General features: G+C 59.3%; 4 protein-coding genes across 4 annotated transcripts; 1 reads left to right on the top strand and 3 right to left on the bottom strand.

Annotated features, from left to right (window-relative positions):
* Positions 1–599: 599 nt before the first annotated feature.
* Positions 600–4015, bottom strand: MAM_02151 (elongation factor 3; the record flags this gene model as incomplete). The annotated part of the gene is made up of 2 exons (XM_040820950.1): positions 600–1329; positions 1410–4015. 2 exons carry the CDS (start codon positions 4013–4015, stop codon positions 600–602), a joined length of 3336 nt encoding a protein of 1111 aa, XP_040681293.1.
* Positions 4016–5068: 1053 nt separating this feature from the next.
* MAM_02152 (Palmitoyltransferase ERF2) lies at positions 5069–7126 on the bottom strand (the record flags this gene model as incomplete). Its single annotated transcript, XM_040820951.1, has 2 exons — positions 5069–5842; positions 5903–7126. 2 exons carry the CDS (start codon positions 7124–7126, stop codon positions 5069–5071), a joined length of 1998 nt encoding a protein of 665 aa, XP_040681294.1.
* A 1394-nt stretch (positions 7127–8520) lies between these two features.
* Positions 8521–9075, top strand: MAM_02153 (uncharacterized protein; the record flags this gene model as incomplete). The annotated part of the gene is made up of 3 exons (XM_040820952.1): positions 8521–8622; positions 8670–8733; positions 8852–9075. 3 exons carry the CDS (start codon positions 8521–8523, stop codon positions 9073–9075), a joined length of 390 nt encoding a protein of 129 aa, XP_040681295.1.
* Positions 9076–9536: 461 nt separating this feature from the next.
* On the bottom strand, positions 9537–10979 carry MAM_02154 (phosphoserine phosphatase; the record flags this gene model as incomplete). The annotated part of the gene is made up of 1 exon (XM_040820953.1): positions 9537–10979. The coding sequence occupies one exon, from the start codon at positions 10977–10979 to the stop codon at positions 9537–9539; it is 1443 nt and encodes a 480-aa protein (XP_040681296.1).
* Positions 10980–12443: the final 1464 nt, after the last annotated feature.

The following is a 12443-nucleotide window of genomic DNA, read 5'->3' on the forward strand; positions in this document are numbered from 1 at the left end:
CCGTTTCCCCACCACGTCGAGTCGCATGCTACTTATTGCACGTCCTCGGACACGCGTGGATGGCAGGTCAGAGTGTGCTCGCTGGTCGTCAAACACGCAGTGCTTCCGCGCATCGATGCGCCAGGCCAGTCCGTGCGGTGGGTGGTGGTGAAGATCAAGAGGGTACATAATGGGAGTGCTCGCGTGGGAGTGCTCGCAAGCAAGTATAGTATATAAAGCATAGACAGGATAGGGCCTGAATTCACTCCGTGTACAAAGTCAGGGGCGCCGTGGCAGTCGCGCACGTGAATGCACGACGAGATGGCATTTGAGTCTATCAGAATATCTAGTGCGAGCGCAACAAACCGCAACTGCGGCCGCGTTCCATGCAAAAACGCCATCTATTCCCCCCCCCAATGGGGTTTACTCGTCTATACGCGTCTACTGTTTGTTTCCAAGGTACGCAATGCGGCGGGACGAAAGGGACGAAAGGGACGAAAGGGACGAAAGGGACGAAAGGGACGAAAAGGACAGGACGGGACGGGACGGGACGGGACGGGACGGGACAAGACAAGACAGGCGCGCCCCGACCGAAGCAACGGTCGACCACCAGCGACTGACTACTCCTCCTCGTCGTCGGTGTCGGGAGGATGCGGCGTGCCCTTGGGGCTGTTGAGCCAGTCAATGTGGCGCAGGCGGCGGCGGACCTCGCGCTCCTTGAGCTCGCGCTTCGTCATCTTCTTCTTCCTGCGAGCGCGGAACTTCATGTCGGCGCCGTTGTCCTCGACGCCCGAGTTGACGGCGCTGCTGACGACGGAGCTGGCGGCGGTGCTGCTGGCGACGGCGCTGCCCGGGCGCGAGGGCGAGTCCTCGAAGCGGTCGAGGGCGACGGCGGCGGCGGCGCGCTGCGCGACGCGGCCCTCGCTGACGCGCCACTGCTCCGAGCACAGGGCGCCCACAAACTCCTCGTTGTGCGAGATGAGGATGACGCCGCCGCGGAACTCGCGTATGGCCACGGCCAGCCCGCCCAGCGAGTCGCGGTCCAGGAAGTTGGTCGGCTCGTCGAGCACCAGCAGGTGCGGGTTGTTCCACATGGCCCCCGCGATCACCACCTTGACCTTTTGCCCGCCCGACAGGGACCCGATCTCGTTGTGGTTGGCGATTTCCGGGTCCAGCCCCAGGTCCTCAAAGTGCCTCGAGATGACGGACGGCTGGAGCTCGCGGTACCCGAGGCCCTCGCGGGAGGCCTCGTGGTCGTCGAACTCCTGGACCATCTTGTCGAAGCCGAGCCCCGTCAGGGTCTCGCGCGACATCATGGTGTTGTGCTTGGGGAGGAGGCCGCGCCATTTCCTGCGTCGTGTTGGTCACAAGCCCAAGGAAGGGAGCGGGAGCGGCACGAAAGCAAGGGTTGGTTGGTTGGGTCGACTTACACTTCGTACTGGAACGTCTTCTTGTACTTTTGACGGCCGACGAGGGATTCGACCTGTCTGGGGGACTTGCCGTCCTTCAGGTCGACCCACCTGTCCATCTGCTCGCGATCCTTGTCGGACAAGACGCGGGTCTGCTTCATGTGCACCTCTCGGTCGTCGCCGTAGGCATACCGCCATTGGAGGTACTGGTTGGGCGTCTTCTCCAGGTGCATCTCGACGTGTTCGAGGGCGTGCTGCTTGATGTAGCCGATGCGCAGGTTGGGGTGCTTCTCGACCTTTCCGGAGCTGGGGACGGTTTCGCCGGTGAGCAGCTTGATGAGAGTCGACTTGCCTGCGCCGTTGGGGCCGATAATGGCCACGCGAGACGACAGGGTGAGCTGGCACGAGACGTCTGACAGCGAGGGCTTGGGCGCGTTGGGATACGTGTACGAGACGTTGGTCATGCGGATGATGGCACGGGTCATGGACTTGACGCCCGTCAGGATCCCGGGCGGAGGGAACTTGAACTGCACGTTGGACGCCGACAGGGTGTAGTAGGCCTTGGCTTCGGGGCGGATCTTGACAAAGGCAGCCAGGTTGCCCTTGTAGCAGGCCAGCTTCTTGTTGGGCTCGTAGTGGTAGATGTCCGTCGTGACGTTGTCCAGGAATCCGGAGTCGTGGGACACAATCAAGCTGGTGATGTCGGTGTGAGACTTGAGGTACTCCTCCAGCCAAGCAACGTTGGCCACATCCAGGTGGTTGGTAGGCTCGTCGAGAAGCAGGACGTCGGCCCTCTTCAACATGGCCCGGGCCAAGGCCAGCTTCATCTTCCAACCGCCCGAGAGGGAGCCGACCTTCTGGGCCTGGCGACCCTCGGGACCGGGCGTGAAGCCGAACTCGGTCAAGACTTGCGAGATGCGCTCCGTGCCCTGGGGTCCAATTTCGGGATCCTTTGCGACGAACTCGAGGATGGAGATGTCGGCATCTTCGCCCTGGTTGTGTTCGACGTAGCATGTGCGGAGGACGTCCTGGGGCGGGAACCCCTCGAGCTTGCCATTGGCAATGGATCGCATGAGAGTAGACTTTCCAGCGCCGTTGCGACCACACAGACCGTAGCGGTGGCCCTTGAGCAGACGCAGGTTGGTGTGCGAGAGAAGCAACATGCCGCCGTACGCCAGTGAAAAGTCGGCGTTGACAATCTCGACCTCTCCGTCATCCTCCTTCTCGGGGACGCCGAACCGGCCACGGTCCTCATCAACGTAGTGCTGCTGAACACCATGGGCGATCTTCTGGGCGGCGTCGGGATCCTGCAGAAGGGGCTGCAAGTAAGGCGCAATGCGAGCAGCGATGCGACTGACGAAACGGTAGTTGACATTGGTGGCGACCATGTCACCGATATAAGGCCGCACCAGCTGATAGATATCCTGCTTGGGGGCCGCGACGCCACGGTGCTGCTTGACGTGCTCGTCCACGAGCTTGTCGACATCGTCGAGGGTAGTCCGGGCAATGACGTCCTTGTCGTTGGCCATGGCCTTCTCCATGATGGCGAGGGCGCGCTCAGCAACTTCACGGACTTCGGGAAGCGAGGCCCGATCGGCGACAGCCTTGATGCCGGGCGAGAGCTTGGGGAGGAAAGTTCTGGCTTCGATGGGGTCGTGGACCAGTTTGGTCAGGTTCTCGGTGATGACACAGGTCTGGCGCAGGACTTCCTGGGCGGTGTTGGGCGAGTTGAGAGAGCGTTCCAGGAAAGGCGTCAAGAGCGCCAAGACGGGAGAGGTGACAATGGCCACAAAGGTGGTCTGGGAGAGGGCATGGATGGCCCTTTGAGTAGCCTGAGCCGAAGGGTGCTGCATCGTCTGGACGAGAAGCGGGATTCGGGGCGCGACATCGTCGTTGGAGAGGAGCGTGGTGAGGGAGTTCATGGTCTGGACGGCCTGCTTCTCGACCTCGGGCTTGAGATCGTGCATGCCGCTCTCGACAATGGGGATAAGCCCGGCAAGCTTGGAGCCCATGGCCTCGCGGAGGACATCCTTCTCCTCAGCCTCGTGCTTGGTGGCGCCAATGACGAGCTTGGCCTTGTCTGCCATGTTCTGGAGCAGCTTGTAAGCACCGACCGTGCCCTGCCATTTGCCCGTCTTCCTGTCCAAGTACTTGACCAGGACGGGCAGCAGGCCGGTGACGAGAGCCTCTGCGGCCAAATTATTAAACAGCGCGTCCAGGCCGTACTGAGCAGCCTCGCGCACGACGGCGCCCTTGTCGGCCAGGGCGTCCAGCGCACAGGGAACAAGGTCGTCCTCCTGGACGAGGAAGACGACTTCGGAGACGGCCTGTTTCGGGGGGAAGCGCTCAAAGATGGCGCCCAGGAGGTTCTGACTGCTCTCTCTCCGGAGGCCATTCTTCTTGTCGGCAGCGGCCTTTTTGATCTCGGCCAAGACGCCGTACTGGTTCAGTCCCGCGTAGCCGACCGAGTTGAGGAGCAGCTCGCACAGGCCGTAGCTCGCGTCGACAGAGGCGGCCGAGGTCTGGGCATTGAAGATGGTGTTGAGGAAGCCGGAAACGTCCTCGTGAGACGGCGGAGGGGCGGCGTCTTTGGACACGACGGTCGGCGGCGAGACAGGGTGAGGCATCGTGGGCCTGGCCTCGACAGGTGAAGCCGGTAAAATGATGCCTGTTTTTTTCCCTTTTTTTTTCTTTTTTTTTTCCTTTTGGTTGGTTTTCAAATCTTGTGGCGTCTCGTCTTTAATCCCGTCGTCGTCGTCGTCGTCGTCGTCGTCGTCGTCCCCGTCGGCGTAGCCAGCCAAGCAAGTACCTCAAGAGCGAGCGCAAACGGAACTTGCCGCAGTACACAAGCACACACTCTCTCGTCCTGGCGGAGGAAACGATGGAGGAGAAACGTAAAGGTTTTGCACGGCCGGACCGCGAGTAGCTAAGAAATACTAAGCCTTGCTGCGCCGCGCCAGGCCACTCGAGTCGTTGGTTTGGGCCGCCGCATGAAGTGGATCCACCCACATGCATGTGCCGACTTTCAATGTTTGAAATTTGAATTTTTTTTTTTCATTTTTTCATTTTTTCATTTTTTTTCTGCCCGGGCGGTAAGCACGCAGGCACGTACCGAGTAACTGTGTACCTCGTGCCACCATGTGTCGATGTGCATGTACATGTGCATGTGCACACGCACACAACTTCCACGTGCCACCGCTTTTCCACCTCGACTCAAGTTCATCCTGAAGTATACAAACGTACATCAAAGCTGGTGGTATGGTATTTACTCGAAATCTGCTCCAAGGCCCAACGGCCGGCGTGGCGGTACGCTTGCCCCCTTTCCCAAACATTCTACTTACATTCTCTCCGCTTCCCATCCTCCTCCCCATATCTCTCTCCGCTTACATAGTGGAAACTCAGGTCGCTGAGGGTATAATAGACGAAAGAAATGGAGAAACAATGAAGAAAAAAGCGTACCCAGCACGTCTCTTTTGTACACCCCCGTCCGCCACGCTCCTCGCCAGACTCGACAATCCATGGCGATCCATTACCTCCTCTTTCTAGGTCCATTAAACAAGGTTGTGGCAAATAAAGACAAAATGAAGTAGAAAAGGTTGTAAGATACAGCTGTGCTCCCAAGATGTGTGCACCAACAATGCAGTCATTGCCAGACATGGATACACTTGTCAAAGAGTCACTCATCCCCGGCTCTCTCCTCGCAACGCAACCGGCCCTTGGAATCCGCGTGAGCCAGGTGCCACCACGTCTAATTCGAGGCCTTGCGGGTTCTTTCGTGTCCGCAGGCTGTAGTGCTGGCCAAGTCGCTGATCCCCGGGCCGATATTTGCCCTTGAAGCGATAGTATGCGGGGGATCGAGGGCGGCAGAGAACGACCATCAGGTTCTTGAGCCAGTTGCCCTGGCTGTAAGCCCTGTACCGTTCCTTCTTTGCAAACTTGTGCGAGTTGATGTATTCTCGCGTCGTCTCCCCGCGAGCCATGAGGAATAAGTGGTAGCCCGTCAACCCGCCGGGGTACACGATTAAAGCCACTCCAAGAATGACGAGGGCAAATGCGACCCGAAAGTGGTCGATGGATTCGCCAAACGAGATGTTTGCACGATTCATATGTGTGAGGATCAGTGTCAAGCTCGTGCCAATCAGATACGCGGCCAGAATCGTGGAGGACGTGACAAATGCAAAGAAGTAGCGGTAGTTGCGTTTGCCAACGCAGTTGTTCAGCCACACACAGTGGTGGTCGTGCGTCTCGACGCAATTATCGCATAGCCGGCAGTGGTGAGCTCGAGGCGGCCGCCAAATGTTGCAAGTCCGGCAGTGCTTCACCGGAACTTCCATGGCAGCTGCCGAAGATTCGGCCGACTTGACCAGCGTCCAGTCATTCGTTGGTGGTCCAAGCCGAAGAGGGTCATCCTGGTCGGAGACTGGCGGGAACTGATGGAGGTTCCGAGGCAGAATCTGTACTCGGTCAGCATCGCACGGCAATGACAAAGGGGGATTCCGTCAAACACAACTCACACCAGGGTCTGAAACGGAGGCATGAACAAAGGAAGAGAGGCATAGATAGGTCAGATACGCAAACGTGACGGGAATGGCAGGCGAGACGTTGTGCCACAGCCAGGGTGCTTCAAAGCCATAGAACAAGGCGCATGGGATGACGATGAGTGCCCCGGTTGCAATATTGATGGGTGTGTGTCTGGTGTTCTGCCACCTACCGCCAAGGCAGAACACCGTATTGCCGTCAAAGTATTGGTGAACACGGCCGCGGCTCTGTCCTTGCGGACGCGTTGCCGACGGCTGAGGTCCGGAGCGCGACCCTACCCTGGGCAATCGCGGTGATGAAGCCGTAGAGGAAAGCTTCTCGGCACCTGCGGTGTCCCTGTCCCTGTGCCGGCTGGGGTGCGCCTGCTCCGCCTTTGCTGGTAAAAGAAAGCTTGAGCGGAACGATTTCGTCGACCTCACGGGGCTGGCGTGGTTTGCGAGGTCTCTATAGCTCTTGTCCACGTTTATAGTCAGGTCCCTGCTCTGGCCGGCTCGTGCCTGCAGGGGCCGAACACTGTCGGACATGCTGGCGGCGGGAAAGTGCGCCGTGGTCGGGCTCGCATTGGCAATGAAACGATCCAACATGTCCTCGTCGGTCACTTCAGTCCCTCGCGACGGCGGGGGGCGCAGGCTTTGTCCTGCACTCGCTTTGCGCTGGAGCTGGGCAATGTTGTGCATGTTCCCGCCGCCACTCGCTCCGTCAATGAGGCTGCCGCCCATGTCGGTTTCATTGTCATCGAGGTTCGCAGGCGGCGGACGTAATTGCTGGTTGACGGGGACAGGTCTCGCGCCGGCCCCTCGCTGTGCTTGTAGCTTCTGGGAACTCATGGGTCGAAGGAAGGCACCAGATGTCAGCGACGGTACATGGCTCCGCGTCGTCAAACTAGGTGTGCGTGCCGGTGCCGAGGCACTTGTGCTTGCAAGACTTGCTCTGTTTGATTGAAGGCCAGGCGCCAGAGCCTTGCGCGCAGCCGCTGCCGCCCAGGTAGCTTTGGACGAAGCACCGGTCCTGGCGGTTTCTGGTCGCGATGGATTGGCATTCCCGGCCGTTGCCTCGCCCCCATCGTCGCTGGCAATGTCCGTCATACGTGAAGAGACAATACTTGCAGGTCGCTGATGGCTGGTCCCGCCGGCGTGAGGGAGAGCGCCGTCGTTGTCCCCTAGTGACACGGCCCTGCCGGCCGGGTCCTGGGAGCGCATGATGGTGATGCTCTTTACCTTGCGATCTCGTCCGATGGCGTTAAAACATGACCGAACTTCCGCGTCGTTGCACAAAAGGCCCAATGTCGATGGCTTGGTTTACCGAGCGGGCGCGGCCGTGGTTATTGCTCCAATCCGAGGCAGGCCGCCCTCTCAGATTCAGGGAGTATACGTGGTGTCCAGCAAAGTCCGAATTCCAGCGGAGGTGGGTTGAATAAACTAGGTTCGTCGAAAAGGGCGAGAGCAATTTCCTGAGGGAGCCAGATAGGTCCTGATGCAAAGGTTGGCTGGATAAGAGCGCATCGAAAGGGAGCGGAGCGAGGCGACGACGACGACCAGCGGAGCAGATGTGACGAGAGACGTATCAAGTGTCGTGTCGTCGTGTTTGCCCAGGGCCAGTGCGACGAGGGAAGGGAGCGGAGCGGGCGGTCGCAGGCCGAGAGACAGGACAAAGGGACGGGCTTAGGTCTGGAGGAATGCAAAGGGCCACGACACGGGCGACGATGGACGATGGACGATGGGCGTGTCACGGAGGGCTCTGCCAAGGTGGGTGAGGAAGGGAAGGGGAAAGGAGGCCAAGGCGATGAAAGTCTGGCGGGAGTGATGGTGGTCCTTTTTCCTTTTTCCGCGCCGCAGCAGCGCCAGCCAGTGCGCAGGCCGCGCCCACGCATTACCTAGGTAATTAAGTCGTTCGTTTGCATTACCAGTTGTTGAACAAGGGGTCAACCGGTCGTGGTCCAATCTGGTCTAGCACAACGCCTTGCGCGCGCTAGTGCGCAACTGTCCGCGACCAACACAAGTACTCAAGTACCTAGGCACTTGAGTGCATTACTAACGTACCTTAAGTACCTACCCGGGTACTTAGGTAGGTTCTTACTTGAGTGCTCGGTACCTTCATACTGCCAACATCCAGACAGACAAGAACGGTACACACGTAGCGGCCCAGAGGCATCCCCCTCCGGGCCCTCCAGCATCGTGTCGGCATCATCCGGCCCCGTCAATGCCGGACTCGCCGGCCGGCCCTCGCCACACCTCCCATGATGCCACCGCGATTGCGCCATACCCACACCGCATCCCCTAGCACAAGACAGCCGCCATCCCCCATCCCAAGCAGCAAGCAAGCAAGAGCACGAATTGACACACACGCGCCAAAGGGAACCCGTAGCCATGGACCCATGACGTCCTCGTCACACGTCACCAGACCGTGCCCTAACGTGACCCCCCACGTGACACATCCAATTGGCCAATAGCATTCTTCGCAAGCCGTGCCCTCCTCTCACCTCACCCCAGAGCCCAAAGACATCAAGCTTCTCAATTCCCACAGACCCCGTGAACCCGCCACCTCGATCCAGCATCCGCCCTCGTCACCGCAAAGAAGAAGAAGAACAGTAATAATGGCCTCCCTAATCCCCCGCCGTCTCTTCACCACCACCGCCCGTCGCCTCCAGTCCAGCGGCGACCTCAAGAGCGAGTCCAAGCGTAACCCCGAGCTTATGGTGCGTCCTCCTCCGGGCCTCCTCCAACGCGACAAAAACCCCCCAAGCTAAGAGACCAGATCCTCGGCGGTGTCATGGTCGCCGCCCTCGGCGGAGCCGGCTTCTACTTTGGTATGTCTACGTCGCCTGGGCGCCCCGTCCCCGTCCCCGTCCCCGTCCCGGCAGCGCACACACGCAGCAGCAGCACACGCGGCTAACCCACGCACGTACCGTACCGCCCGACCGGCAGGCCGCTCCCCTACAAAGTCCACGTCCGAAAGCCCCGTCACCATCGCCAGCAGGCCCTGGGAGGGCGAGGGCCAAGGGAAATACAAGTACCACCCCGGCGGCGACCTTTCCAAGGAGCCCAAGGACGCCCCGAGCGCACTCAACGTCGTCGTCGTCCCCAACGTCACGCTGCCCGCGGAGCTGCACGACAAGTACAACAAATGGGGCAAGGAGGGATACCCTTGAGTCCGCGGAGGGGGGAGGGAAGAAGGGCGGAGGGCGCGCTGTATATTGAAGCCGTGTAGATTTGAGAAATGGCGGCCCGGGATGCGCGGCTGCCGGCAAAACAAGGCCAAGGATGGGCCGTGGGGTGTCCACGTAGAGGTAGATGTGTAGCTGGGCGCCGGATGAGCCCCGTTTCAACAGGCAACGTATTCTTTTTGTGTCATTGCCTCGCTGCTGCTGCTGCTTCTGTTGCTGCTGCTGCTTCGTTGCGATTCTTGCGCGTCCCGTCACCGACTCTGGGAACAACGGCAGGTTGAAGAAGAAAGCTGCTTTCTGATGATGCATTACAATGGCTCCTCCTTAACCCATGCTAATGAAAAAAAAATACGCTAGGCCACGACACGAGTCCCCCGCGTCCCAAATAGCTGCCCACCGTCAAAATGTGGCCGCTGTTTTGTTTTGTTTTGTTTTGTGAATGTTTCTCACACCTCCGTACACAGCATCTGTATCTCTTCAGCCGTAAATCCAAACAAGTACAGCAAGTCCAGCAGACTGTCCGAATTCAACCTCGCATCCGCCTCCATCTGCACCCGCGGCTTCGCATTCCACGCCACGCCCAGCCCGGCCTCGCGCAGCATCAGCAGGTCGTTTGCACCATCGCCAACAGCCACCGCCTGTGACAGGTGAATACCCTCCTTGGCCGCAATCTCGACGAGGAGATCGCGCTTGCGCTCCTTGCCGACAATCTTGCCCTTGGCTTCGCCCGTCAGTTTGCCCTCGTCGACGACAACCTCGTTGGCAAAGGCGTAGTCGATGTCCAGCTGCCCAGCCAGCCAGGCGGTTAGCGGTTGGAATCCGCCAGACAGCACCGCCGTCTTGACGCCCAGTCGCTTGAGAGCCCTGATGAGCTCGGGGACGCCCTTGGTGACGTCGACAACAGGCCGCAGGTCGTCAAACACCGTCGCACTGACACCCTTGAGCAGGGCGACCCGTTCGCGGAACGACGCCTCAAACTCCAGCTCGCCCATCATGGCTCGGCGAGTGATCTCCGCTACGCGGGCCGCCAGGTCCGCGGGTTCTTTGATGGTATCGGCCATGAGCTCAATCACTTCCTGCGTGATGAGGGTGCTGTCCATGTCAAAGACGACCAAGCGAGGGTGTCTACGCCAGACGAGGTCTGGCTGCAGCACAACGTCCACGCTCCACTCCTGCTCGAAACGGTAAATCATCTCGTGCTTCCGCAGGTCAGACAGACTGAGACAGTCAGGCGTTGGGGTTGGCGAGAGTGTGAGCTCTACAATGCGCGGTGTCTCGGGGTTGTCGAGGCAGCGGTGTGACGAGTGCGGTTCCCCGGCTCCCCGGGACTGAGGAAAGGTCGACATGAGGTGCAGGAAGGACGCTATGCAGAGTGGCGAGATGTACGAGCCGTAGATGTGGTCCAGCTGCTCCGATTCCTGGGTCGGAGGCTCCAGCGGGAACTCGTCCATGTTGCTCGTGGGCGCCATGTTGGGCGGCAGCGCGTCGTTGCTCTCCGGCAGGCCAGCCGATCTCGTGGAAGCAGACGGAGAGCCGGCAGCAGAGGAAGAAGATGAAGAGCCCCTGTAGAATAAGGTGGCCACCAGGCGATCCGACTTGTGTCCAGCCGGCGGCGCGCAGTTGGGATGCGACAGGCCGTGGCTCACTCCGCTCTCTACTATGGTCGCGGGCATACCGTCCTGGGGCACGCCTCGGAAGGGCAGCAAGGTCTTGGGAGAGGAGGCCAAGGGCGACGGGCGTCCTCCCTCAACCAGCTCGTCGATGCCGTGGTACGTTTCTGGCTTTGGCGGTCTGTACTGCTGGTGGTCGCTCAAGTAGGAGCTGCTGCGGCGCATCCTGTCCATCTGCGGACGCTCCGCGGACGGTTTGCGTCGGCCGGATTCAGCCATGGTTGAGCTCTGCTGGATTCGCGGTGAGGCGGGGGAAAACACAACCAGGCCAAAAGGTGTTGAGTATGTTTGCGTGTGCGCGTCGTCGGCGGCGCAGCTCGTCAAGCCGAGTTGTCTTCTCTTCTGTTCGCAAGCGTCCCGATGGCAGGGCCAATGATGCTGCTGCCTTTTTGCACGGCTGGGGTCCGAGATGTGCTCGCTGGAGGAAGGGCAACTTGAAAGCTCAGAAGGAGGCAATTGAATGATGACTGTGCCTCGTGAGCAAAATACTGTGGCGGCACCTGGTGAGTAAGTCAAGCAAGTGCCTCCTTGTCTCAAATTTGCTTGGCCCGGCTTGGCACTTGAGCGGACGCCCCACCGCTGAGCTTGACAGCAACGTCATGTCCAGGTGTCCAAGGGTTAGGGTTGTCGCTCGTGCAGAAAAGGTCGCCCGTGCAACTTCGCGGCGCTCGGTGCCATGCGCCGACTGCCGCACCAGCGCCGACCAGCCGAGGCCTAGTTTCTCGTCTCCCCGACACTTGATTGGTCCAAAATCTGGTATTATTATATAGCGAGGCATTCGGCGTGACGGCGGAATTGAAGAAATTATGGACTCGCGGTTTATTTCCACCAAGCGCCATCTATTGATTTTTACAATGCGTAAGTTCATACCGTCTAGCTAAGTTTAATTTGGTTCGGAACATCGGCACATGTCAGCGAGCCTTGGCGGCGTGAGGTGAGTCCCTGGTCGAATGTTGCAAACGCTCAACGTTGCCGCGGGCCACCAAGTCCATGCGCTGCGAGGCGGGAAAATAAAAGAAAACCACGTTGCGGTGGAATTGTCAGCACAGCGTGTTTACTTGGCCCCCCTTCTCATCCCTCGACGATGAGATCATTGCGAAGAGCCGCCATTTCTCATCCACCCCAGAAAAAAAGAACCGGGGGACCCATTCGGTAAAGGAAACCTCCGTTTTGCGTGGTGATGGCGTGCTTGACCAAGTACTCGGTACATGGGTCCAGGCAAATCCCGCCGGCCCGCCAGCCAATCACATTTCGCCGCTCACATCGCGGAAGCAATGGCGTCGATGTCGTGATCGCTCCCAGACGCAATCTGCTATCCCTTGGGGCCGCCAGGCAAACCATCGGCGGTGGACGGCCACCTGGGACGGAAAAGGTTCTCGGAAAGGGCATGGATGTGTGTGTTTTGGAAAACCATTGTCAATGCACAAGTAGGCAATTAGTCAGGGCCGAATAGACAATTGTCTCCCTCTTCGTCCGCCGTTTGAACTCACACACTTTCTCCGACTTAATCCACCTCGAGACTCCTTCCTCCCATATCGGTGTGCCCGTCTTCTGGTTTTCCCCTTCATCCCATCTATACAAGGCGGTGTCGTGATTACTGTCCATTCGTCAGCGTCAGAGTCATTCTTGTAGTCTCCACAGCTTGGTATTCGAGTTTCAGCAAAGGAAGAGGCAGAAATACCA

The sequence above is a fragment of the Metarhizium album genome (assembly GCF_000804445.1).
Source record: "Metarhizium album ARSEF 1941 chromosome Unknown scaffold_3, whole genome shotgun sequence".
Taxonomy (NCBI): Eukaryota; Fungi; Ascomycota; class Sordariomycetes; order Hypocreales; family Clavicipitaceae; genus Metarhizium; species Metarhizium album.